At 37.1% G+C, this 27989-nt stretch overlaps 3 protein-coding genes across 4 annotated transcripts; 1 reads left to right on the top strand and 2 right to left on the bottom strand.

Annotated features, from left to right (window-relative positions):
• On the top strand, window positions 1-6204 carry LOC141426466 (tubulin polyglutamylase complex subunit 2). The gene is made up of 5 exons (XM_074085386.1): window positions 1-229; window positions 2912-3079; window positions 3163-3341; window positions 4566-4739; window positions 6005-6204. Exons 1-5 carry the CDS (start codon window positions 154-156, stop codon window positions 6164-6166), a joined length of 759 nt encoding a protein of 252 aa, XP_073941487.1. The 5' UTR covers window positions 1-153; the 3' UTR covers window positions 6167-6204.
• Window positions 114-2372, bottom strand: Dus3 (Dihydrouridine synthase 3). Its single transcript, XM_074085383.1, has one exon. The coding sequence runs from the start codon at window positions 2174-2176 to the stop codon at window positions 368-370; it is 1809 nt and encodes a 602-aa protein (XP_073941484.1). The 5' UTR covers window positions 2177-2372; the 3' UTR covers window positions 114-367.
• On the bottom strand, window positions 6200-27954 carry vari (MAGUK p55 subfamily member vari). 2 transcript variants are annotated; one of them, XM_074085384.1, is made up of 12 exons: window positions 27769-27954; window positions 20194-20288; window positions 19375-19524; window positions 18777-18977; window positions 16341-16571; window positions 15270-15368; window positions 13688-13846; window positions 13007-13217; window positions 12569-12739; window positions 11573-11718; window positions 9925-9999; window positions 6200-8346 (listed from the first exon to the last, which is right to left on the bottom strand). In XM_074085384.1, the coding sequence occupies exons 1-12, from the start codon at window positions 27851-27853 to the stop codon at window positions 8170-8172; spliced, it is 1800 nt and encodes a 599-aa protein (XP_073941485.1). In that variant the 5' UTR covers window positions 27854-27954; the 3' UTR covers window positions 6200-8169. The 2 variants fall into 2 exon arrangements, with proteins under 2 accessions (XP_073941485.1, XP_073941486.1); XM_074085385.1 differs by lacking the exon at window positions 9925-9999 and having other exon boundaries at window positions 27769-27953.
• Between the last annotated feature and the right edge of the window lie 35 nt (window positions 27955-27989).

Below are 27989 nucleotides of genomic sequence, written 5' to 3'. Positions count from 1 at the left end.
AATTCTTAGTTTTTTTTTTAAATTGAGGAGTTGCTATGGTAATATCTCTGTTGACTAGAGTACTTGCCAAACATGCCAATTATACTCTTTGATGCCAATTAAAATGTCAAACAGTTATCAAAATTTCCTTTAATAGTGTGATTAAAAAATAAAATGAGCTTTTGTGTTGATTTAGTATCTGAAGACTCTTTTTATGAAAACATAACATTGGGTGTAACGAAACTCTTAGGTTAGTAATAAAAATCTTTTTTTATAACACATTTTTTCATCGACATTCATGTCTCATCATAAGGTATATAGATGACAATGTGTTTTATTTACATAACAGAATATTGTAGGTAGTTAAAAAAGCAAAATTATTCAATAATCAATAAGCGTTAGTTTTGTGCTTTGGTAAGAAATTGAAGCCATCTGGTACAGGACCAAGTAGCATTTCACTGATCTTAATCCAGTCTAAGCAATTGCCAGAGGCCATTAGAGTTTCCAAATCATTTCTGCCAAAATAACTTGGTGGTCTTTCATTGATTTTTTGTGGAGGTCTTTCCAGCAGGCCCACAGGGACGTACCGGTATAGGAATGAAAGCCACTCAAGTAGGAAGCGTCTCGTATTTTCTACACCCTGTGTGTCAGAGCCCCAGTGTTCTAATCCATAATTAGCATATTTCTTTATAATCTCTAACCTTTCATTACTGCTTATATCCCAAAGTTTCTGTTCTTTAATTTCAGTGAATACCCATGGCTTGATTAGGGCTCCTCGGCCAATCATAACACCTTTCACGGTAGGTGCAATTTCTCTTCTTTGCACATAATCCTCATAGCTGAGAATGTCGCCATTGCCAAAAACTGGGCAAGGTGCAGCAGCCTGCGCACAAGTCTCAATGTACTCCCAGTCAGCTGATCTTGTATACCTTGCCTCTCTGGACCTTCCATGCAATGTGATGAGTGAGGCACCCCACTCACCCATTTTGGGTACAATAGTATGAGCAATTTTTTTATCCTGGTACACGCCAGTCCTCATTTTTACTGTAAATGGAACACTTAGCAGCTTTGATGCACATCGCACTGAAGCCTCTAGTGCAGACAATCTGTGCATCATCCCGCTGCCACCACCCTTCTTGTAAATTAAATCAATTGGACATCCCAAGTTTAAATCAATAAAATCAAGATCTGTGTTCTCTTGTAGTAACTGTGCTACCTTTGTGATTTGGTAAACATTTGTTCCACATATTTGTGCCCCAAATAAGTCTTCCGATTCATGTCTCTTGACTAAAGCCCACTCCTGTTTCATGCCTTTGAGTAATGATTCACACAGAGCCATTTCTCCGCAAGTGACATCTGCACCATATTCCTTACATATTCTTCTGAAAGGCAGGTTGCCTACTGTTGTAAGTGGGCTCAGGTACAGCTTATCTTGCCAATCAATGGTCTTTCTTTCTCTAGGCAAAAGTTTAATTAAATACTCATCAGTTATTGCACCACTATTTAAATTCTCTTTTTTGTCATCATTCTTACATTCTTCGTCGGGATTTACAGGAGGCTTGGATTCTGAATGGTCTTTTCTTCTGTCCATTGCTTTCACCAATTTTTCAGAAAAATCAAAATTGTATTTTTTCTTTTGTAAGTCAAATTGAAGCTCAGACTTAAGAGTATTTTTGGTATCCTCTTTCCATTGTTTGATCTTACTTTCATTTATTACATTGTAACCTTCCGGCGTAATATGTTTCGAGCCAAACCTGCAAGCAATGCCCCTGGGACACTCTCCACGCTGCTCAAACACGTGACAGTGGTCAGCTATGTTCTGAGGTTTTATCTTTAAATAGTCAAGCGGATTGTGAATATATTTGCAGTTATCGTATTTGCACGGTTGCAGGTCAGATGTCGATTTCACATTGTTGATTGAAGGGCACGGTTTGTTTTGTTTCTCGTCTTGATACGTCTTTGGTCTAGCTTTGTTTTGTCCACGCTTCCTTTCCCTAGGTTTAGAAGTACCTTCATTGTTGTTATCGGTTTTGGCTTTTTTATTATCAACCACAGTGTTGTTGTCTAAACTTTCATCCAGTTTGCGTTTTTCATGTGCAATATTATCTTCTGTCTTGTTAGTTTTCTGCACAATGAATTCTTCTTTGATAGCACATACGCCTGCAGATGCATTGGCCATGTTGAATATTATGTTCATAAACCTTTTGAACACAGTTTTATCGAATAATCTCAAATTAAGAAGAGGTTAAGAAGAGGAAATGTCAATGTCAAACCCACGTGTTTACTTGCGTTTTTGAAGTTAGCTATGATCAGAATATTTGTACATTTTCGTACCTACAATATTGTTCCATTTGTTCAAATATTTTATAGCACAATTTTACAGTTCTGAAGAAAGTGACGCCTGCATATTTAATTTCTCTTTATTGGTTGGAACAGTCTACCCTTGACTTGACTGGAATTATAACAGTTCGCGGATAAAACCGCATTCACATTTATCCATCGATATCTATCATCGACCATCTGTTGTGTCGTGAGAACGGTATCGCTTTCGCTTTTATACATTTTATAATGGTTGGTCACATCACAAGCTATAGAGAGGAAAGAGAGAGCATCATAACACGACAGATAAATGTGATTGCGGCTTAAGCCTACGGCACGAAAGTCTTGTCTTACCGTTAATTTTTGCTCAACGATCGGCTGCATGAAAGTAATTACACCGGACCTCTATGAAGCGGGTCGATGTAAGTTAAGTTAAACTAAGTCATTAATGAGTCCCCTTCGCTCGCGGTATAAATTTGACTTTAGGCTTGCCAGCCCAGCCCACCCTGTGCGAATGTTCTTCTGCGCATTAACGGTCACCGCTAGATTTTCGTGCTGAGGGCTATACTAAGCTGTTATAGTTTGTCATTCCTATAGACTTTTGTATTTTTAGAATCTGATCCTCGAATATGCAATGTAAGTGTGGAACGCAGGACACCTTGCGACCGTGTGGCTCTTTCAACTTGGGAACAAAGGCATTCGGCCATACTACCCGAAGATCTTCGAAATTTTTACGCTTCTAGCGATGGATTTTGGCTTACTTGGCACTACAAATATTCTGGTAGCAGTAAACTTGATTATAAACAGTTTTACATTTAAAATATATTTAAAATTATACATACTTACCTGTTATTTTAATTACAGCTGACCAAATACTGCCTGTTGGGTCTATCCGAGTGAATTCGTTAAATGAACTATTTCTTTCACCTGCTTTGAAAGATCTGCTGGATTTCTCATTCACCAGACAAAACACAGGCCCTCGGCCGGTACTTAACACGAAGAGCAAAGTGTTTGAACTGGATTCTTGCAGAACAATTGGCAAAGTAAAGAAGAAATTACCTATTTATATCTAAAAATTGACATAAATGCTTGGTTTCAATTCGCAACACGTACCTTTGTTGTAAGTTTGCGTCTGAAGTTAATTGTGAAGGTTAGCAGTTGTGCCTTTGCGTACAGGCGCGGTCCGAAGGCGGGGGGGTCACAGGGGAATGAGCCCTGCTGATTAGGTGGTTTATTCGTTTTCGTGCAAAATTAATAAAGCAATTTGAACCATGAACCATAAACCTCAATGAAGCCAATTTTGGTAAGCGATCGCCAAATGCACACCGTAATAATCAATATGTTTACCTATTGTTTTTTACACTAAAAATTTTTTTTTTTTATTCGACTAGATGGCAAACGAGCAAATGGGTCTCCTGATGGTAAGAGATCACCACCGACCACAAACATCTGCAACACCAGGGGTATTGTACATGCGTTGCCAACCTAGAGGCCTAAGATGGGATACCTCAGTGCCAGTAATTTCACCGGCCGTCTTACTCTCCACGCCGAAACACAACAGTGCAAGCACTGCTGCTTCACGGCAGGATTAGCGAGCAAGATGGTGGTAGCAATCCGGGCGGACCTTGCACAAGGTCCTACCACCTGCAATACTATTTACAAGGTTTATAATACAGTTTAAAATTTATTCACACTAGTCGAGCTTCTTTATTGAATTACACAACATACGAAGTCCGCCGAATTTCCCGCGAATGAACCGCGCTATCAGCCATTTTTTTTGAGCCGCGCGCGGCGCGGGCAATGGTTTTAGAACAGAAGCAAACAGCCAGAATCAAGGATGAGAATTCAAATTGTTTTTTATTAGAAATACTTGCACAAGTGCTTACATTTCGGCGATATTTTTAGAAGCTTTTCTTTAGCTTGCCCTGTTGTTTGTTATTTATTTATTTATTGTTTGTTTGAGTCAAATCTTGAAAAGTACTGAAAATTGACCAAACCTAATTTCTGTTGAGAGATTTGTTCAAAAAAATTGATAAATAATTACTGGTTTCGTTATATGTTGGAGAGCATGAAAAAAGAATGGAGGCGTGTTTTGTCATTTCACCACAAACTCATATTTTTTATTATTATTATATACCACGAAGTGCAAAACTCGAACTTCGTATGTGGCCGTCCTGCTGACGCTTATGTCATTAATACGCGAGTGAAAGGGACGGTGCGATACGAACTTCAATTTGCGAGTTTCGTAGTAGCCCCTCTGCTTGTAGGTCTGTCTGGTGTACACCAACGGCGCTTGGTCGGTGTGGCTGGCGACGCGCGAGGGCGCCTGGGGCTGGCTCGCGGATTCCTTCACCCACTACTTCAGGATGTCGCTCGTGCACCTCGGTTTGCCCGGCTGGCAGGCCGCCTTTGCTAACCTGCCGCTTATTCCGTGGGCTGAGGTAACTCAATTAACCCTTAAAGTAAAGCTCATGTCAGTTTCTATGGGCATGTACACAAAAAACAGGGTCGGTATTTCCATGTCGGTATTATCGGGGGCGGGAAAGAGTGTCACCCGTACCGTAATTTTGTTTCTCAACATGCCATCTTTATACGTCCCACTGCTGGGCAGAGGCCTCCTCTCGGAATGAGAGGGCTTGGACCGTTGTTCCCACGCGGGCCCAGTGCGGATTGGGAACTTCGCACACACCACTGAATTGCTTCGCAGGTTTGTGCAGGTTTCCTCACGATGTTTTCCTTCACCGTAAAGCTCGTGGTAAATTTCGCAAATGAATTCCGAAAAACTCAGAGGTGCGAGCCGGGGTTTGAACCTACGATCCTCTGCTTGAGAGGCCATTGGTCAAACCACTCGGCCACCACGGCTCTTTGTTTTTGTTTTGTCTTGTCTTGTTTTTGAACAACTTAATTTACCTATACACGCTCCACCCAGCTCTAGTGGAAGAGGATAGGTAAATGAACCATTTCTATTGATTCATGAGAAAAACCATTCCACGCCCAGCTCTTGTGAAAACGCAGCCCAAGGGATAGATTTCATACTTTAGTTACATCACAGAATAGATAATAGTAGGTACAAGGTTTTTTATTGTTCTGTGATTTGCATGCATATGCCCATAATTATAGGAATATTTTGCTATGCACACATTGCCCAAGGATTCAAGGATCATAAGGCGGTAAGATGAAAGCGAACTATTATCGACACTCACGTAAAAACTCCAACTTGAGCTCACTGACAGCGGTGGCGGAGCGGCACGGCGTGGCGCGGAGGCGGTACTGGTTGTAATATTCGAGCTAACATGAAAGAGTCCGCACAGAATGCCGCGCGGGAAATTTATAAGCGTGGCGCGGTATTCTATGCGGACTCTTTCATGTTAGCTCAGATATTACAACCGGTACCGCCTCCGCGCCCCACCGTTCCGCTCTAACTGGGATTCAAGCTTAACTTATTTATGTGAAATAAAAATAGTAACTGTCACAACCGTGTTCAAGTTTAGGTACCGCTTTTATCTTAGCGTGCTACGAAAACTCTGAACCCTGGACGGGTGACACTCTTTACCGACCTAGTTTTTAGTATACACGCCCATAGAAACTCGTGTCGTGTTATGTCAGTTTCTATAGGCGTAACACGAAAAACTGGGTCGGTATTATCCGGGCCGGTAAAGAGTGTCACCTACTTGGACAATTCATTAATTACGTTTTTCTTTCACAGCAATTGTTCCTCTTACTTGCTCCTCACTTGCTGGAGAAGGTTGGAAACGAGAATACTTTAGCGACTACAGCAAGTGAAACTGGTTTAAACCATATCGATCCCAACATTTTCAAGATCTCTGTGAGACAACATAAAAATGTTATGCGCCAATCCAATGCGTAGAGATGCCTTAGCAAAATTGAATAAAACATAATATAAAACTGGCTTTTTATTTAGCAAGAACAAATAAAAGAAGCGAAGCAGTTATACACTGTATATTGAATAAACCTTGATACAATAAAATTTATAGCTAAATAACAAAACAAAAATGGACGGAATGTGAGATTCTAAATGTAGTAACTTCAAGTGTAATAACATACATTCAACAACTCTAAAATATATGTGTCCACTGCCAAGTAATACGGTCACTGCTACACGTTTGCTTATGTTGACTCATATTTCTACACTTGATTATACTAGCTACTTTAATAAATGTAAGCTTAAAATTAATGTGATATAAAAGTACTTAAAATGCTTTTATTAAACATCATTTGCCATCAATTGTGATTGTCTTGTGATGTAAATGTCTTTGTAAATTCATTGGTTACTTACTAAATCTTATGATGTCACGTTCCATGTTAAAGTGAAGAGATACATCCATTTTATATGAGAAGGACTTAATATTAAAGCAATTGTAAATTTCATTTCAATTGTTACATTACATCTAAGAATCTAAACTATTTCGAGCAGTAATTCCATAAAAAAATTAAAACATGGTGGGATAATTACTTTCCAACACTTTTGTAGTTTGGTAAAGTAGTGAGAAAAACCAACAGTGTTCACATATTTTCAATTTATTGTATTTTTTAGAGGTTTTAGGTAAGGTAAGTTAGGGTAAAACTAAGACTAAGGCAAGAAAATAAACTGACTAAAATATCTGGATAATATTGAAAGGAAAGTTGTAACTTGTACTATTACTTAGTCTGTGGTGGTACTGATACATGTAGCATTGCATTTGCAACATGTTTATTTTACCCCAGCTTACCTAATGTAAGGATAAAAGGTTTAAGTATGCTTAAAAGTGGTGGTAACATTGCATTTCAAGAAAGAAAACGCTGGAATGACTTTTAAATACCAGTTTCGATTCAGCAAGTCAATGCGTGGCACAATATCTTAAGACTATTCTTAATAAGCGCAAAAAGCTGCTAAATTGTAGCACTAAGCCTGCAGTGTGAATTAAAAGTAGTTATATTATTTTGTGATGATTGTAACAAAAGTACAATCACTGTAACAGTATAAATAAGAGTCTTATCAACCTAAATGTGATAAAATACCGTTTGAGAAAATACTGTTAAGTAAAAATATTTTTTAAAAGAATACTTATACAATGTAACACGCAATATCGATTTCTTAAAACATTATCCGTTCGTGATGCTCACTTTTAAAATATCTACAAACAACCTGTGACGACGTACGACGAATTTAAATCTAGTACAAATACATTTCATACAAATACTTTTAGATTTCGATAATTCCTGTTCTAGTTTCCTTAAAAAAGAACAAAGATTACATTTATTTCTAAATAGACCAAAGCAGTAAAGTTTGAAACGAATCTGAAAATTAGACCGAGTCAGACCTTTGTTTGATAAGTGTTACGGCTTTCGCGGGAGTATGGTAGAAAAAGAATGCCTGCGGTTTTTCGTGCGTATCGTGTACTATGAACCATATAGTACACACATACAGATGCATTTAGAAAAAAAAAAACAAGCCAGGTGTTACTTCTAGCTCTGCTGGTAGCTCTTAGCAAGAGGTAAGAAGACAAGAAAATATTTAGTTTAATAGTATAGCTAATGCTAGAATTGTGTCATTTCGTTAGGGCAGGAGAAATTTAGGTCTTAAAAGACAAGTAGATTTCGCAAGTTATTTAAAAAAGTACTAAGAGGCACAGGATAAACTTTTGAGAGTCTTAAGTGCCCATAATCTTCTAATTATAATTACAAAGTCGTTTTTTCTAGTCTGGGAAGACCATGTGGCGTTCTTATACATAACAGTATGTAAGCAAGTATTCCGCTCATCCAATAACATTTAAATCAAAACAGTTGGATAAAATAAACGCATCAATTGTTTGATGAAATGATGGATGCGAAATTAGGATGAGAGGCGACACTTGGGTTTTAGGCAGTGGGTTAGTATATCCAACTGACAGGCACCCATTGGTGGTCAGTAGAAAGTGAATGGAGTGCGTCCATAATTTTAGAGTAGGTAGTATCGTTGTTGTGGTTAGTGATCACGAGGTCGATGTATTTCTCGTGTTGACGCTGTATCCTGGCGCTCTCTTCGAGGGTTTGCTTTATGTCTTCTTCCTGGAGATTATTAAGGAAAACAATTAGGAATATATAAGACATTTTCGAAATGGTTCAGGTCAAAAAGAATTATAATTAACGTTTTTATGTTAAGCGTGAGTTGCACCAAGGTCAGTATAAACATTACCGATGCCAAACCAGTCCTTAAATCCATTTGATTTGATTGCTGTTATACATGAACCAGCAAGCGCAAACATCGTTTAAGATTGAGCAAAAATGCTTTCGTATAATGAGTATTTCTCAAAAAGTTGTCCCGTCAGTTTTGTTGAGAAGTTATTAACCCTAAGGACGAGATCATAAAACATAAAACATCCAAAATTTCTTGACGTCAGGAAAACGTCACGAAATCTTGCGAGGAAAAAAATCTTAATTTTGTAACTACATCAAATCTTTCTATTGGATCCAACAACAAAGATTATCTGACTTTTTATCACTTTTACCACAAGGTTTTGTATATATTTACAAACAATATTACTTATTTTTTGTGGTGAAATAGCGTCAGGACTTTTTATTTTAATTTTAATTAAGTGACTCAAAAATTGAAAAAATGGACAGCTTTTTGAGAAATAGTCAAATCTGTCCGGATGCTGTTCTCAACAGGTCGCATTTCTCAATTGATTCTATTAAAAGTTCGTGAGCGGGTTTGATAATTATATGGAATTTGTCGTCAATTTAGTTTTTGGTTTTTTTTTTCAAAATAACAAAGCCAACGTGGGTTGAAACCGTAAGAGAGACTCGCAAAGTTCTCACAGCTCACAAAGCCACTAGTATAGTAGTCACTTGGTGCAACTCACATTAAGCTTTAACTGTTATGTTATGAATTATGAGAGTAGTATCTAAAATGTTTAATACAGATACAATATTTTGGTTATATTCCATCAATTCACCACATAATTAATTTGTCCATTGTTTCAATAAAATTACCGGTTAGAAATGTCTCTATATTGAAAGACCAGGTTGATTTTATCTTTTAATTTAAATATCTCATTATTTAATCACAGTTTAAATTAAAACCATGCTCTTGAAATAGCATTACGGGCATACTAAATGATATTGTACCGGATAACTCACGTCTTAAATCGACTTGAGCTCGACATGTTTCGGGCTGATTCGCGCGCTGTGCTCCTAGGAGTAAGGGCTACGAAATAGGCCGAAACATGGCGAGCTAAACTCAATATAAGATGTGAGTTATCCGGTTCAATATCATTTAATATGGGTGAATCTCACGGTAGTTTCATGTTCAAAAAAAGCATTACGGGCCATGCAAACATCTAATTAACTTTAATGCAGTCAAAGGACAGAGCGCTTTATCAATTCTGACAGAAATAGATTAATTAATACCGATTGGCAAGTTTAGCGATGTCTATGACATTGAAACTTAGCTTAGCAAGAAAAATTAATGATATCACAATTTGTATGAAATCGTAATATAATGTATGACATGATTTTTATGCAGTAAAATGTATACATCACCAAGTCTTATGAAGCTATATTATTATTAATTTGAGACGCGACATCGGTACTAAGCTTCCTACCTGTTTTTAAATGTATTTATTATGAAGATTAGCATTTACTTACCTCGTAGAGAGACGCAAGCGACTCGAGCGTTCGCGCGCGCCGAGAGCTGAACCGAATGGAGCTCTGCCGGTCGAACTAAACAACACATGCGTACAACACGAATTTAAAACAAAAAATAGCATGCCAAAGTCTACAGTCTACACTTAAAACAATAGGATTCATTCTATCTCTAAGGGGTATAATGAAGCTCCACTGACACTTCTATACTTAAACTAGTTTGTTGTTTCGGAACTCGTAACAAAAGATTGGTTTTCTCTTTCTTTCTCATTTAAATCTTCAGGAAAACGAAGAAAACCGACGAGTCCCGAGCGACATTAACATTCTAGTTGTACTGTAGGTAGCATTCTTTTGGCGTTTTTTGAATCATCTACAAATAGTCGAGGTCACAAAGCACGATTCAAAATGCAATAACAGCAGCATTGCTAAAGTAGCAAAAGAGACAAAGAACAATAACATCTAACAGGCAATGAAACTATTCAACGCTTGTCCGATTATTGATGAATGAATTTTTCACGGCATTTATGGTAGAAGTACCGTTTTTGGCCAATCAAAATTTGAAAAAGCTATAGTATTAAAACAATATGCTTAGTGAGTTTTCAAAAGTTTATACTGAAACAAATAAAGTTTGTAATGTTTTATTACTACATATAAATTTATTTCAAACGTATATTTAAAGAACCCGTTCACTCGCGGCTTCGCACCCGTAAACTATTCGATCTGGTGGTTACAATTGAAAGTCCGGGATTTTACGAAATTCCCCTGGGAAATCTCAAAATTTCATGACTATCTAAACTCATTTCAAGGTTTTATGCCTATCCCGTGCGAATATCGGATATCTACGTACCAAATTTCATCCAAATGCGTCCAGCCGTTTCAGCGTGAAGGAGTAACAAACAAACATACATACACACAAATTTTCGCATTTATAATATAAAGTGGGAAGTAGGATAAATGGTCAGAAACGGTACAGTGGCCACAAACGGTGCTTCTGCCCTAATAGTAATTCCATGCTTATGAACTCAAATAAAATGTTTATTCACAACCGTCTGTAACAATATGCCATGCTACGGTAGCCACAATGATTAATTTTTTAAGGGCCTGTTTCACCACTCATTGATGATGTGATGCCGTCTTCGTTGATTAGGAAAAAACAAAGAAAGAGCCCCATTTACTTCATCTCTTCTCGTCATCACGGTATAGAACGTATGGTTAAGAACACCGCAACGTTATCGCTCACTACTTCTTTTACCCGACAACGGCAAAGCCCAACAGGAAGGGTAATGATTTTTGCAGTTTATAATATGTATGTATTTTTACTGACTCTAGCGACAAGCGAGAATACAGTAAGTATGTATATTTGAGTATAAAATATTGCCCAATTATGAAAAATTTAATATAATAGGATAGAATTTCGCTCGAGTCGAACAGCTTTTTTTTAACCTTTTAACCGCCAAAATTTTTCTAAAAATCGTTCCATATGCGCCACGCAATGCCGACATGGCCACTATGGCACTTTTTGTAGCTGTCGTGTTTTACCGACCGAGGCGGTCAAAGGGTTAAATAGATTATCGATGCAAACCTCATAACTTTCATAGCTTACTGGAGCGTATTAACTCGATCTATCTGCCCGTTGAATGATCCGTCTTACCGTCAAGTTCCGGTTGGAAGCGAAGGTGAGATTCCGGAGTTGCTCAATACCAGGAGCCGCGACCATCACTACAAAGGGCAAGAACTCGCTGCTGTTGTGGAGCAGTTTCAAAGATTGCGGCGCGCAGTCCAAGATGCACATTTTGCCTGGAAATTGAAGGTTGAGGTTAAATATACTAAAAGTATCCTAAGCATATTGTGTGTGGGCAAAGGCTTTCCTACTGAGTATACTGCAGTGGCCAAACTTCAAGAAGAAGTCCAACGGTGTTTTAGAGTAGGTGGAAAAATCTCTTGAAAATTGACGATGAAACTAGTCCAGGTCAACAATGTTAATCCTGACACATTGCACAACTTTGAATTAAAACTACCGGGAGAAATCAACAATTATTAAAATAGATCTGCGGGTCCACTCGAGGTAAGCTTCATTTGTTTCGAGCTAATCCGTGGCTTCTTCTCAAGGTGAGCTCGAATGGAAAGCCATCCGTGAACAGCGCTCCTGCTGCTCGGCTACTCGGCGTGGCTCGACGGCAGAAAACCGCCCTCTTCTTCATCACAATCATAGTTAGAAGTAGGGTTGCACACTTGGACTACACTAATCACATCAACATGTCACTCTCGAAAGTCTCGTCTACACTAACCATCTGTGCGGTGTGTAAAACTGTTTTATAGCTCGGGGGCACCGCCCACCTACATCACGATTAAAATTCGAATGATGACTAAATATCGATGGTTATTATCGATGGTGGATAGGCTCGAAATATGTTGGGTGTACCATTAAGGCACAAAAAAAAAGATTTTCCGTTGCTTTAAAATAAGAAATAGTTAGATGATCGAGTTGACAAACAAGAGACGTCATAACTACCTATTGCCTTACAAAGGCTTGACAGCTTTGGAAACAGTATGTTAGATGATTGCTAGGGTGTACTGTTAATTGTGGAATAGACTTCCTCGCTTCGTCCAGGTCAAGCTTAGGTCAGTAGTAAGTGGTATGCGTTACCTTCCTTGATGACCGCACGGATCGAGTCAAGATGTGTCCCATACAAGTGTCCGTTGTGTTCGCCGTGCTCGAGGAAGCGGCCGGCGTGGATGTCGCGCTCCATCTCCTCGCGCGACACGAACCAATACGACAAGCCGTTTTCCTCCAGCGGCCGCGGCGGCCGGGACGTGTCTGAACGAACAGGGTACTTTTAGCAAGCACAAAATGTATTTATTGGGCTTTTAATCTGAAAGTGGTGAGTTAGGTATCACTCCGGACATAACATCACACTGTTAGTTTACTGATCTGCAGCCGTACTGTCTAAACCGCGGACGCTTGCGATCGCATGATCTTCAGTAGGCGTTAAAGTTAGACGATAAGGCCTGTTTCTTGACAAATGTACATTGACGATTGCATTCGTTCCAGTCACAAAATATATAATAATATAGCGACACTCACGAGGCACAACGGCTCCGAACCGGTCGGGATGGTCCTGGATCAAGCGGTTTTTGAGCGTGCGGCGACCGACGCCACGCGTGCCCACTAGCGCCATCACGCGGCGGAGGAAGGGCGGCGTCCGCGCAACTTCTTCATACAGAGCCAACTCTGCTCCTTCCAGCTGTACGCTGGAACGGGACTCGTACACGAATTTCTTTTTCTTTTTTGATATCTGTTGACAAAAGTTTTTGTTTCGACTGTATTTGATTTGGTATCCAATCTGCATGTGCATCGAGTAAAGACAGAGGTTCAGTTTCCTCGACTGTACTTGCTGTTACCGATTTTGAAAATTTTTACCAATTAACAAAAGAAGATACTGTACCGGTACCGTCAACGTTATTAATAAGTGAACACTTTTGTACCTTGTCGCTTTCAGTCGTTACATGATTTCGTATGGCTTTTCAAAGATGGCGTTAAAGTGACAAGGTACAAAAGTGATCACTTATTTATGACGTTGACTGTACCAGGTGGCACCTTTGTGCTACTAATGAAATGTTGACTTCTCATACGTTTGCCAAAGAAATCATAGCAAAATTGATTGCGAAAAGGATCCATCCTGGTGTGTGATTACTGCGATCTTCGTCCGCTTTAATGCTAAGATAAAGATTGGCTTAACATAATGAGCTTATAATTAGTACTTACCCTAGCCCCACATATACTAATTTTATGTACGAAGTCGGCTTCAGGCGGCACGTAAGCTTTCCTTCTTTCCTCCAACTCTGGTGAGGGTATCAACCCAACGACATCGGAGTTCTCCACGTGACTCGCTTGCCACCAGTTGGGATCTTTTCTGTCTGACACCTGGAATGAAATATATAATTCAACTAGCGAGGTTTAGAAAATAAAAGAAATGGATACTGTGGGTCAACCGTAACAGAGATATGCTACCGCGGAGTTTTCTATAGGATATTAGATGAATTACAATTCTCTAGTACATCATTTTTATGTATCTCTTATGGTTTAGGCTACGTAAGCCATGAAAGTATTATTTTGGCGACTTGGTCTTGAAATTTTGTTTTTATTTAAATCTACGAAACTTTAATTAGGATGTTTTATATACATAAACATTCCGGAATAAAATTATCTACCTGATGGTGGAAACCGCTTTAAAATTCGATGCGTGGATTAGGAGGAGTTAGCGGAAATAAAGACAGACAGACGCGGAGGGCGACTTCATTTTATAGTATATGATTTGTTAGATAATTTTCACAAACGCATTTTTTCTGAATAGCGAATTTGCACATCGCGGTTTTTCACGTTCGCAAATTTATTTATTCGGCTATTTTCATGTAGCGATTTTTAATGTTCGCGTTTATTTTTTTCGCTTATTTTATCAGTCGCATAGATTGTCAGCACCATTAGGCAACCCACGCCTTATGTCGATGGAGCCCCGCGAATCTGGGCGGTCTGCCCATGCCCTTCGGGCATCCGAAATACCTAACGAACCTAACCTACCTATTAATGTACAGTCAAGGGCAAAGATATCGACACGGCCAAAGTTGCAAAAATATGTATTCACGGCCTTAATGTTAAGTGCATAGAGTCGCGTATACATATTTTTTCAACTTTGGCCGTGTCGATATCTTTGCCCTTGACTGTGTAATCATGCGAACACTAATGGGTACAGATTCGTTACAATAATGATTTCAAGTAAAATATCTAACAAACCGGATTATATTATACTGCTAATAGTTACGACTGATAAAATAATCTACTGGTAAAATAAGCGACAAAAATAAACGCGAACATTAAAAAACGCCACGCCGCGGTGGACTGACGACATCGTGAGAGTTGCGGGAAACCGGTGGATGTAAGCGGCGAGTTGTCGTTAATTGTGGCGTTCTAAGGGGGAGGCCTTTGTCCAGCAGTGGACGTATTCCGGCTGATGATGATGATGATTAAAAAACGCTCCATGAAAAAAGACGAATAAAAAACTTTTGCGAATGTGAAAAACCGCGATGTCAAAATTTGCTATTCAGAAAAAAATCGTTTGTAGAAATTATCTAACAAACGAGTCAATCGCAAGCAAGTCTCCAACATCAAACGGATTTTTCGATACTAACGCCATCTAGCGATATAGCCACCTGTCAAGAAACCTTAATTAAAATGGGCTATGCTGCGTCGCACTACTGATAAAAGCTTCTCCTCTTTTGTCTACGCTCGCCTGTGGTACGCATGTTATTGCTAAAAACTTTGTAAAATAAATTGTGCTAGCAAGACTTACTTGTAAAATGTCTCCCTTTTTGAATTCTAAGCCAATTTCTTTACACGGCAGTAACGTGTCCTCCTTAGGATTATAGTCAAATAGCGCTCTCATGTAGCACTGAAACAAAAAGCCTGTTATACTAACATTTAAAACTAATACAATACTAGTGACCTGCTCCCGCTGCGCATGGGTGCGACTTTGAAAAAAAGGAGACGAAATAAAGAAGATGTATATAATTATTTTTCCAAAACTACACCCGCCCAGAATCGGGGCGCATAGCTAGTTATTATATACTGTTCTACAAACTAAACTTAGCTAAACTCTTGAATTGCAATCTATTGATGAAAAGTGATTGATAATATTATAAATAGGGTAATCTTTTTTACCAAGGCTCATTGCGCTAGATTCTAATACAATCAACTATAAGGATATTGACACAGCCAATGTTACAAAAATTTAACTACAATCCTTGAGCTCTTAGAAAAACCTTCGGGTTTCGGGGGAAATCGGAAGGATTTGTTAGTAGAATACGAAAACGAAAGCAGACCAAAAAATTCATTTGACATACCCAAGATAAGTAGATCTATAGTATAACAACAGCTCTATATACTTCCAAATAAAGGTAGTGTGTTAAGGTGGAGTGTTCTCTATTTAAATTAACGATGGAAGAATTCGAAAATGCTGATTTTGCTTTATTTGTATCATGACAAAAAGTCATATTGTGTTAAAATTAGAAAAAGATAAAGACGCGTAATATTATTACAGTAAGGTTTATTTTGTACTGATGGTTATTCTTTACATAACTTTTTATGGTAACTTTGAAAAGTTTTGCAACTTGATAACAGAACAGAACCGCATATCATGATCGCGTGTCTTCGTCTATACCTGAAGCATCCTTCTAAAATCCGAAGGTTTTTTTAAGAGCTCATGGAGTGTACGCACTTAACATAAGGTTGTGTATACACATTTTTGTAATGTTGGCTGTACGAATAATATCTTTGTAGTTGACTGTAGGAGTGCACTGCACCTCACTATGCCTAATGACTTAATTACAAACTACAAAGACAATTTGTTAATTGCATTACTCACAGTAAGTTTGTTTGTGAGCTGTGAACTTTTCTCCTTAAGGTTAGGCCCCACTTTCAGGGTGACCCTGTCATTGGGCTTGGAAACAGCTTCCTTGAGCTGGTCTTCTGTGTCTATCTGTACTCCATCCACCTCCAGCAAGACATCTCCCACGGACAGTAAGGCTTGCTTGGCGGCCGCACTACCGGCCATTATCCTAGCTACTATGAGTTGACCATGCTCGTCTGTTGTTACCTGGAAGATTAATTAAAGAACTTATAAATTACTCGAATTGAAATTCCGGGATTTCGCAAAAATTCACAAAAGTTATAATGTGAATTTCATTAACGTTGCATCAAAAAACACCCATGTCTAATTTCATTTCTCTGAGTTAAAATTTTGGTATGTTATCTTAAGATTCTGAGGGAATAATGTCAGGATAAAAATTAGCCTATTTGTTATTCTAGACGTCCAGCTATCTACTACATATGAAAGTTCATTCGAACGAAAAACCATTCTTATAATGACTGTCATTTTTTTAATAAGCAATATCAAAATTCAACAAAACAAAAAATAAAAAAGTTTTTCATGTGCTCTGCACTGCATTTTTTGCTACAGAAAAATCATATACATTACCATCACTGAACATGTTAATTTATTCATAATTATAATGTCCACTAACAAATGAAGGTTTAAAGTCAATTAGTGACTTGCACAATATTCTTTGAACATGACTCATCATGGCAATGTGACTCAATTATAAACAGCATTGTTTTTAATTTACGTGCAAAAATGCGATATATCACCTTAACAGTATTTCCTAGTACTTAATTGATAATGTATGTGAGTCACAATATTTCTACCATCTCACTTGAATCAAAAGAAAGACATGATGACTCAAGAAATGCCTTTAATTTATCAAAATGTCTGCATGGACACAAATAATAATCAATTTTATTAGGCTATTTTAGGCCAAGATTTTTCAAGCATAGGTACTGCCAAACTTGAGATATCAGAAAGTATGTATTTAAGACCTGTAAGCTGTACAATATAATTATAATCTTGACAAGCTTGTGCGTAACATTAGGTAGAACCGTGCCGCAGTCATTATTTACCATACTTATCAAAAAATCTTGATAAGGACATCAGAGGCTCCCTGTGACAGGGTTCCACTGAGTGTCACATACAAATTTGTCAAGGTATTAATAATAGATATGAATATGAAAGTTTGTGAGATTGAAAGGATGTTGTAACTTATTTACCCAAAAACAACTGAATGAATTTTAATGAAATTCAACAAACAAATAGTTCATAGGGAGAATAAATATAGGATAATTTTTATTCCAGAAAGTTGCAGAGTTCCTGCAGAGTAACCAAAAATTTATTGTTTGTAGATGAAGTTGCATGCAACAGCTACTTTAAAATAATAAAAAAATATTGCCTAAAGAAAAAGAAAGTAATTAATAAAAATAATTAAATACCTGAATTATAGCGACACCAGTTATAACAACATATCAGATAGGCATAACAACCGAAAAAAAATCTCAACCCGATCTCATAAGCCAAAGTAACACTGGTTATAACAAACAATCATGTATAACAACCAAATATTGCTGTCCCTTCAATGTTCTTATAAACGGTTTTAACTGTAATACATAATATGCCGTTAAATTGTTGCATGTATGGTTGTCTGTTAACTGCAAATGTACGCCAAAGACATTTCATTTTTAGGGTTCCGGAGCCAAAATAGCAAAAACGGAACCCTTATATTTTCGCCATGTCTGTCTGTCTGTCTGTCCGCGGCTTTGCTCAGGGACTATCAATGCTAGAAAGCTGTAATTTTGCACGGATATATAAGTAAACTATGCCGACAAAATGGTACAATTAAAAATAAAAAATAAATTTTTTTTAGGGTACCTCCCATAGACGTAAAGTGGGGGTGATTTTTTTTTCTCATCCAACCCTATAGTGTGGGGTATCGTTGGATAGGTCTTTTAAAACCATTAGGGGTTTGCTAAGAAGATTTTTCGATTCAGTGATTTGTTTGCGAAATATTCAACTTTAAAGTGCAAATTTTCATTAAAAGCGAGTATCCCTCCCCCTCTAAAATCTAAACCAGTAGGTGGAAAAATTTGAAAAAAATCAGGATGGTAGTAAGTATTTCAAACTTTCAAGGAAAACTATAACGGCTAAGTTTGCTTGAGAATTATTAGTAGTTCATGAATAAATAGTAGCCTAAGGTATAAAATATACCTAAACTTGGAAGATTCCGTATAAAATACGAAATCCTTAGAAAAATATTACTTAATTTTTCGTAATGGCTACGGAACCCTATTTAGGGCGTGTCCGACACGCTCTTGGCCGGTTTTTAAATTTATATTACCTATACATAAAATTGACACCAAAATAATGAATAAACAGCTTTTGAGTAGAGTAATACGAAACATTAATCAAACTCACTGTCAAGCCTAAAGGCTGTCCTGGTACTTTTCTAAGCCCAACCACTTTCACAGTTTCTACCGGCATGTCTCCGTTTTCTTCAGGGCTTGTCTCAGCAGCTACAGCTTCGTCTTTGTCTTGCTTCACAACTGGCTTCTCATCAACTCCTGATCCTCGCTGGAGCCAGAGGGCACCTATTTTATCATGAGCATCTATTAAAGCCTGAAAAATATACATATATGCCTTTGTAACATAATCTTAAATTAATTTTAGTTCAAGGAAAGAGAAACTTCATCAAATGTCAGATTAAAAATATTTTTGGTATGAATCAGAAACCAGTTTTGAGAATGTGCTTGCTCTCAGTGAAAAGTAAATTCTCCTTGTAAAGGAATAATAATTCACCAACCTGTTTATTTATATTTTTTACAGACTTCATCTAGTTATCAAATTTATATTTTAACGGGCTGCGACTACCAGTATTAAAACCAAAGTGTATCTGAACAACACGAAAACATCTAAATACACTATATATCAATACTGTCTATGATATTATAGTCTTACCGAAATAGCATCGAGGCTATAAAATATTGTTTGGATGTAATACAACGGCTAAACATACCTTAAAATGTATTCTGGATAGCAATATAGCGAGTTCTGCTTGCTCAATAGTTCTAATGTTGTTGCCACGATACTCGCTTAGCCTTCGTATTATGTTTACATTATCCAACGAGACGGGTTTAACGATCAAGTCCTCTTCCGATTCGATGGGCTGCAATAATAACAATAACACTATAACTTTACACTACACTGTCTTCTCGTTTGTTTCCAATTAGATTCACAATGGAATAGCCGAAACATTAGCAACGTAGGCGTGGCACTTGGTTTTAATGAATGAAAACTAATGAAGTGCCATTAGTATATTAATTACATCGTAGTTTTACGTGAAACTGTGATCAATTATGCAAACATAGCCCTGAACTGAAGTGTATTGCATTGTAAATTACGAGAAATCGTTAGAGCTTCAGGAAAACGTATCCGACCCGCCCATTCACATCTCCGTACTCACTCACACAAACAACAAAACGCCAATGGCACAGAGACGGTAAAAGTCAGCGATGTTGCCAGTACCAGTATTAACTGAAAACGTGATTATAGGTATGGCAGACCGCTATCATATGCCACGCTCATTTATTTCATTTTAAGTAATAACAAATAGTAAGTATTTTTACTTTATATTATAATGGCCTTGTTATTATACTGGAACAGGTAATAATTAATCGATTCTCTAAGTATAATGAATAGTAAGAGTATACTTATTTTGAAGGCGTCATTGTTATAATGTTCAGTGTAAATTGTAACATTTACTGATTGCTACATGATCGTTACGTTTAAGTAAGTATCGTTAAAGTTTATTTAAGTGCATATAAAGCGAACTTACATCACTTTTTCGCCCAAAATCCGGACTCTCTACTATACTTTTCAAAAATATTACATCATGGTTTGATAAATCGTCTGGTTTTGGTTCCTCCTTTTCTGAAATATTAAAATATAAATAATACTTAATTAAATCTGTTCATAAGGCTTGGATTCTCGGTTTAGTTTCCAGCCACCTACTCAGATGAAGGTAATAAATTTCATTAAAATTACTCGAAAGATTCACAGCTATTCAGACCACAGGATAGTATCGGCACTCACGAAGTAGGAACTCACTCATTGTTAGCGTGAGACGCGAGTGGAATGGCGCGAAACAAAACTCGAATTTTGAACTTCGAACTAAACATGTATGTTTTGTTTCGCGCCATTCCACTCGCGGCTCACGCTAACAATGAGTGAGTTCCTACTTCGTGAGTGCCGACAGCACGATATAAACTTCGATTTTTCAATTTCAATCAAAGATTTCAATGTCTTTCAAAATTGCGAGTCAATATTCGATTCAATAATTCGTTTGCAAAATATTACGCTCTAATCATTTTTTTATACCTACTTGAAAAAAAAGGCCAATGTGTTGTATTTAACGAATTTATATTGAGTTATTATAATGAGGGCTATAGCGAATGAATTCGCCGCTAGAGGCGCTAGTGTAGCGTGAGGTCTCCGAAATGTCAAATCGCATAGTTTTTGGGTGAGCTACGCGGGTTTATTGAGAATTAGAATAATTTTGTGAATATTTTGCAATATCTGTAATTAATTATGGCAAATATGCGTTCCGGGGCAATGAATGTCTGTGTTTTGAGACAGTTTTGTCTTTCGGAAACCTTTGTCCTCCCTTTTTTCCGAACAAGACGGGGACTATGCAACACTGTGGCATGCTCGATATTTATATGGTACGGTTTTAAGGTGTATTAAATATGATTTTAATCTAAACTTTGTTTCCACGCCCGTAATAACAGACTTTCAAAACCATACTCAAACACCTCACGCAACAGTGCGCCATCTAGTGAGACAAAAAACGATAGCCCTCATTAACATTGAATACTATCAGTAGGTTCAGAATAGTACACTACACGTAGCCAGTTTTAGGGTTACGTTGTCCTAACGAGAAACCCTTACAGCATAACAGAAATAATAAACGAAAAAATAAAGAGAGAGGGGTAAATATTACTCGTGTGTTTTAGCGTGATAAGTTCCGTTTGTGGTATTTTGACTATAAACCCTTATAGTTTCGCCATGTCCATTTGTATAGACAAACGGAACCGATAGCGGTTCCATGCTCTACGGTTTAGCTATTGGAGACTGTTAGTGCTAGCAAGCTGTAATTTTGCATGGGGTTATAAATTGCAAATATAATTTGGACACAAAACACACTCGACTCCAAGACTCCAAGACTCGAATAGCTGATGTCTGAAAAGCGACCGCCAAACTTTCTGCCGGATGCATCCACAAAGATAGGCGCACAAAGCCACATGGTGGGTACCGCACCGCATGACGGGCACCGACGGCAAGGCAGGCCGAGGGGGAGATGGCGAGATGACCTGTGCCCTATTTCACGAAGCTACAAGATACAATTTACAAGCGGTAGTCTCTTTTCAATGCATACATTGCAGTATACTGTTAAACAAAGACTACCGCTTGTAAATTGTAACTTGTAGCTTCGTGAAACAGGGCACTGGACGCGGAACTGAGTGAGTGGCCAAATATACCTCTGGATAGGGAGATGTGGGAGTCAAGGGGAGAGGCATTTGCCCAACAGTGCAGTGGCGTAGCTACCAAGGGGCTAGGCGGGGCAGTGCCCCGGGGCCCTCAAGCTCAGGGGGCCCTCGAAATTCTGCTTTATAGCTGATGATAAAGTTGCTTAGCATTTTTAAAGTATTTGTATATATAATGATTTTACTTCAAAAAACCTTACCAGTTTTGATAGCTGTGGGCCCATTTTTTTATTTGCCCCAGGGCCCTTGATTACCTAGCTACGCCACTGCAGCAGTGGGACACAGTTATAGGCTAAATATAATAATAATAGTGTATAGAGTGATAAAATATAATTTAGAAATATAGATACTTTGAATTAGGGTAAATGCCCTACACGTAGTGGAGATGAGTTTTATTATTTTGTGCAGACCTGTAACGTGAGGTATCGTTACAATCTCGATTAGTTTTTTCAAGTGCTAATTGTTAGAGATAATTGTCCCCCTCCCCTCATTAGCTTGAAAAATCTCAAAAAAAATTAGAATACCTAATAATTATTTTTAAAGGAAAACTATTACAGCTTATTAGGCTTTCCATGTTAACGACTAATTAACAGGTAGCTGATCAAGACCTAATGCGGAATATTTTTTACAGGGTTCCGCAAACCCTACATTGCTCGTTGTCGCACTTGGCTAGTTTTTCTAATATTTTATATCGTACTAAAAGTTAAGTCTAATATTTCCTAGGATTTAAAAATACTATAATTGGACTATTGTCTGATTTAGGTTTTGGCGTGGATAGGTCGGGATGGCAAATGAAAACGCAAAGCCTCTGGAGCTTGGCATTGGGTGTACGGGATATTATTAGGTGAAATACGGCGTGGTCGATATTGTAGGTAGGTTCAAATACTACACGCCACCGAACTTATTAGCTGTGAAATTGTAACTGTTTTTGAGGGTCGTATAATTTATATTACTTTTGTTACTACAGTACAGTGACGCATAAGCATACTTAAGTATTATTATTTATCTACCTAATACCTGTATACAGGGTGTAACATTCAGATATCGGTCAGTATGGGAAAGTCTGAAACTATAATACATACGAAGATCCGTTCTTAGGAACCATGTCATTGATTTTAATAAGAAGATACATTAAAAAAAAACTTTTACTCAGTTCGGGAATCGAACCCGGTCGTTTTGAAAAATAAAACAAACTTACATTACTTCTATTTCGATATCGGTAGTGAAGGTCATAAGCAATAAATGTTACTATGAAACACGATATCTAGAATGAATAAAATGCATTGTATTTCATATTCTTTAATAATGTAAGTTTTATTTTAAAAACATGCGGGTTCGATTCCCGAGCTGAGTACAAGTTTATGAAAATGTATGGTTGCAGTTTTTCTTGTTATTGAAATCAATGAATTTTTCGTTATATTTTTATGGGTGAGATTTAAAAAAAAACGGTCCTTAAAACAATAATCAGTCCCTAGCGCTGTTTCCTCCCGAAATGTATTTAGATATCCGTGAAACTAATGAAGTAAATTAAGTAGGAAGTACCGTAAACTGGGGTAACATCTTGGTTACTTACATTGATCAATTTAATAATTGAAACGTTTTTATCTCGTACTATTAGACATAAAAAAATATGTAAACATTTTTTTTAAGTCTTTCTATATTCCAAATGTGTATATTCTAACGTTAAAAAAAAACCGAAGAAAAAAAAAATCCAGTGATTAAAGTTAAACCATCTGTTTGATATCCAATTTTTTTTTACGGCAATCGATAGTAACCCCATAAAGCAGCATTTGCTACAAGGAAATGAAAAAAATTGATGAACAGGGTCAAAAGTTACAAGTACTTTTGTGGTTTTGGGGCTACTTTGATCTAGAATAAAATTTCCCATTACCGAATAATTAACTTTATTACTTTTTTAAAAATTTAAGGTTCCACTAATAACAAAACGATAACTCATGGGGTTGCTATGACCAACGATCAATATTCTCCCACCGACGATCAAAGACACCCAAACAAATAAAAAATAGAAATAAAAATGTAATTTGAAGTTATTGTAAATTACAATACAAGGTTATACGTATACCTAAATAAACTTTAGGTCTGATAATATTTATTGCAAACGGTTCACTGTAATACTCACTTTTTTAATTTAAAAGTTATTCAAGAATTGACAATAGTAAAAAACGTTCGTTACATTTTCACATTTGATTTGTGCCGATGTCAATCATACTTATTCACTGCTTTAGAGTAACTGTATATAACTGTATACAGGGTGTCCCAGAAGTTGACGATGTACCATGACTGCTGATAGAGCAGCTAAATACCTCTCAGAATATGAGGTTTTAGGTTTAGTAAAAGTGGTTTAGTATTTGAGATATCATCATTTTTGTGAAAATCGAAAAAAATCTCCCGCAGCTCCATTTTTTTTAGTGCTACAGCTAGAAATGCAAAAATTAATGAAAACACATTAACTGTTAAACATTCCTAAAAAGTAAGGCTTTTACACGGTACTTTTTATGCTTAATCCTATTTAGCTGAAAAAGGACAAACGCCAATTTTTTTTTCAGCCCCATCCCTTAAGTTTAGCCTTTCGCGATGAAAAAATTTTTTAACTAAAGTGGCATTATGCAATAAAAATAAGCTCATCTTATGTAGATTTTAAAATGGTATATCACTTACTAGTTTTTCTAATAATTTAAGAGTTATTGCTGTTTAACAGCAAGAGAACCTCATAATTTCTGCAATGCAATATACTGAACAAATATATAAATATAATATGGAATTTAAAAAGTTGCGGAAAGTATTTGAAATGTACACAGCATCAATTAAAAAAAGAAATCAGATTCAAAAATCTAATTCTGTTTGCATCGATTCAAATTTAAAAATGTAATTCCTTGAATTGCTGTCGTGGAGAATTTTTTTTCAGTACATTGCATTGCAGAAATAATTATGAGGTCGTTTTGCAGTTAAACAGCAATAACTTTTAAATTATTAGAAAATCTAAGTAGTAAGTGATACACCATTTTAAACTCTACTTTAGATGAGCGTATTTTTGTTGCATAATGCCCCTTTAGTGTAGTAAATTTTTTTCATCGCGAAGGGCCAAACTTGGGATGAGGCTGAAAAACAAATTTGCCAATTGACGTTTAAGTCCTTTTTCAAATAAATAGGATTAAGCATAAAAAAATTGTACCGTGTAAAAGCTTTACTGTTTAGGAATTTTTAACAGTAATGAGATTTTATTACTTAGCTTTGTCACTGTAGCTGTGTGACATTGTAGCTGTGGCACTAAAAAAATGGAGCTGAGGGAGACTTTTTTTCGGTTTTCACAAAAATGACGATATCTCAAAAACTAAGTCATTTTTACTTAACCTAAAACCTCATAGGAGAGGTACTTAGCTGCCCTATCAGCTGTCGACGGTATATCGTCGACTTCTGGGACACTCTATATACATAACTATTGGTATTACCTACTAACTTAAAAAATAAAAAAATGATGCGTTCGGAAACACAGATATTCGTGTTTAAAAGTAAAATGAAGTTTTAATCAGTCACCCTGTGATTCAAAGTAACCCCAGTTTACGGTATCTATTTATGTGCAGCTCTAAACAACAACCAAACCCCTTTGTTTCTGATCTGACCCATCTCACCCTACGGTGTTTCGGTGTTGCCAACTAATTAATGTCCATTAGTCGGGGCATTTGTACACAAAACCACAAGGACAAATCAAACACCCCTCTCGTAAATCCTTCAGGTTAAACACCGTTAGATGTGTCAGCATAAGATCATGAAAATTTACCAATTCAACTTGTATGCTTTTACATTAAATTAAATAGGACTTCAAATTGCACGTTTAAAAGGGTTAGAAACAGGTTGTCTAAAAGGGTAGCGAATGAGTGGGTTCATAATTATGACGATACTGTCCGAAATGATCAACGACTAGCAGGCACCACATCTCCGAAGTTAATAATTAATTTAATACCTCAACGAAGGAACAGCTTAGGGACAGTGCCCTAGATCCATCTGTGTCCACGGCTCTGTGGGCGGTGGTAAATCAAGCATTTTCAGGATGCTTTATTGTCATTATACCTAAGTACAGTCGGTTCTTTATCATAAGTACCTATCCACTTTTCCATACAAAAACTGCATAGAACCTTTACCTATTTTAAGAAAAAAATTTTTTCTGTTTTACTCATTTGTCGCAACTCACAAAAACAGCTTTTTATGAAATCTTTGAACGGCAAAAAAAAACGTTTGTTGTATGGGAGTCCCCTTAAATATTGATTTTATTCCTGCGAATATTTTATTCTGTTTTAAGCATTTGTTGTTATAGCGGCAACAGAAATACGCATCATCACGGTTCATGAGATACAGCCTAGTGACAGACAGACAGACGGACAGTGGAGTCTTAGTAATAGGGTCCCGTTTTTAACACACAGAACTCTAAAACGGTCTCAAATCAAGATCAAGGGCACCACTTCACACACATTTTTCAGCTCCGTACACCCGACTTAGCACGAAGCCGGGGCGCATTAACGTAGAGTAATAAAATTGCATTTTTTGGTTAGATCGATATCTTAAAATTCTTTTGAATGGGATCCGGTTTGAACAATTCAAAAAAGAAATCTACAGGTATTGAAACCGTTTTGAATATGAAATTATTTATTTGCATAAGGATTAATACAAAGGTATGGATAACATGGTCTGATTATAGTCGGCATATCTGACAACTTTTAAAATGTAAAAAAGTAGTTATAGTGACATAACTACAATAGTTAAAAGTCGTATCGCGAAGTTTTTTGTACATATTGATATATTCTTTAATATCATAGTCATAGAACATATTTTTGTTCTATCATCAGTAGTTTCCACAGCGCATGCGATGAAAGATGTTTTATGGCAACGTTTTTTTTAACTTTATTGAAGTTTCAGTACGGAACTTTTTTTTTTTCTGGTAATAAATATAGCCCATGGCACTTTGGAATAATTTAGCATTCTAATAGTGAAAGAATTTTTGAAATCGGTCTAATAGATTTTGAGTTAATTCGTAACAAACCTCCAAAAATACAAATCTTTCCTCTTTATTATAATTAGTATAGATAGTTAAGAATTATTTTTCTTAATTTTATGAAGTAAAATATTATGACTTTGTGTACTTTTTTTTAATAAGCCTAATAATAAAGGGACGCAGATACCTAGATCAAAAAAGTTTCAAGTACATTTCTAAGTTTCGACTAAGCCTCGACTCTTTCTTTGTTTTAACTTCCTTTGGACAAAGGTAACATAACAAAAAGCGCTGCGCTGAGTGCCAACTAAGCACCACAAGTAACTACAATTTAAAAGAACGAAGTTCCTTGGTTACAGATATGGGAGGTTTATCTATAAAAATCTCCTGAATATCTAAATTTATGTATGACTATCAAACGTAAGTTTATAAAAACATGATTAAAAAGTCTGAGAAATAAATCAGTCAGAAACTCAGATAGTGGGTGGACGTGTACTGATAAAAATATTGCAACGAATGTTTTGACTCATCTAGATAGTTAAATTTATAAAGCGTTATAAATGGAACTATGGACCTACACCACTAAAGAAACAAAAAAAAAATATTTATCGGAGTTTGTCGCCTTCCTTAAGCAAAAGTTGTACCGCAATAGCAGTTAATTTTAAGGATAATCCGTCCCAATTCAGACACGGCAGTTCTTGTCATAATGCTGTTAATAACCCGCTTCTAAACCAGAGTAATTTCGCGGAAAACTTACACGACAGTTCCGCATAGTTTGAGGTTATGTTGTAATTTCGTTCGGGAAAGCTCAATACAAGGAGTGCAGAGGGTTTAATTCTGTAGTTTGGAACTTTGGGCGTACCTTCGTCGGGTGGTTTGTTGCCGAGCGTGAAGTCTTTGAATCCCCGCCAGTTGACGGAGTAGCGTCCGCTGCGTCGAACCATCATCGCTGCAGGGTTCGTGGGTCGGGAGTGAGGTGATTACAGCGGCATGTCGCAGAATCGATGCGATGCGTGTCGTCACTCGGCCGCCGCGGCGTCAGCTGAGCGCGCCGCGCGTCACAAGCCAACGGCGTTGCCAGGA

This window comes from Choristoneura fumiferana, chromosome 3, assembly GCF_025370935.1.
Source record: "Choristoneura fumiferana chromosome 3, NRCan_CFum_1, whole genome shotgun sequence".
NCBI classification, from domain to species: Eukaryota; Metazoa; Arthropoda; class Insecta; order Lepidoptera; family Tortricidae; genus Choristoneura; species Choristoneura fumiferana.
This window is presented reverse-complemented; position numbering and strand designations above follow the sequence as displayed.

Bases quoted from the DNA above. Each gene is read 5' to 3' on its own strand.
- LOC141426466 (XM_074085386.1), top strand. From the start codon at position 154: ATGAGCTTTTGTGTTGATTTAGTATCTGAAGACTCTTTTTATGAAAAC. The intron at 3,342-4,565 runs GTAAAGAAGAAA...CTCTGCTTGTAG, and splicing joins CTTGCAGAACAATTGGCAAA to GTCTGTCTGGTGTACACCAA. The intron at 4,740-6,004 runs GTAACTCAATTA...TTTCTTTCACAG, and splicing joins CGCTTATTCCGTGGGCTGAG to CAATTGTTCCTCTTACTTGC.
- Dus3 (XM_074085383.1), bottom strand. From the start codon at position 2,176: ATGAACATAATATTCAACATGGCCAATGCATCTGCAGGCGTATGTGCT.
- vari (XM_074085384.1), bottom strand. From the start codon at position 27,853: ATGATGGTTCGACGCAGCGGACGCTACTCCGTCAACTGGCGGGGATTC. The intron at 16,572-18,776 runs GTGAGTTTGATT...TTAATCTTCCAG, and splicing joins GACAGCCTTTAGGCTTGACA to GTAACAACAGACGAGCATGG. The intron at 13,847-15,269 runs GTAAGTCTTGCT...ATTTCATTCCAG, and splicing joins AAAAGGGAGACATTTTACAA to GTGTCAGACAGAAAAGATCC.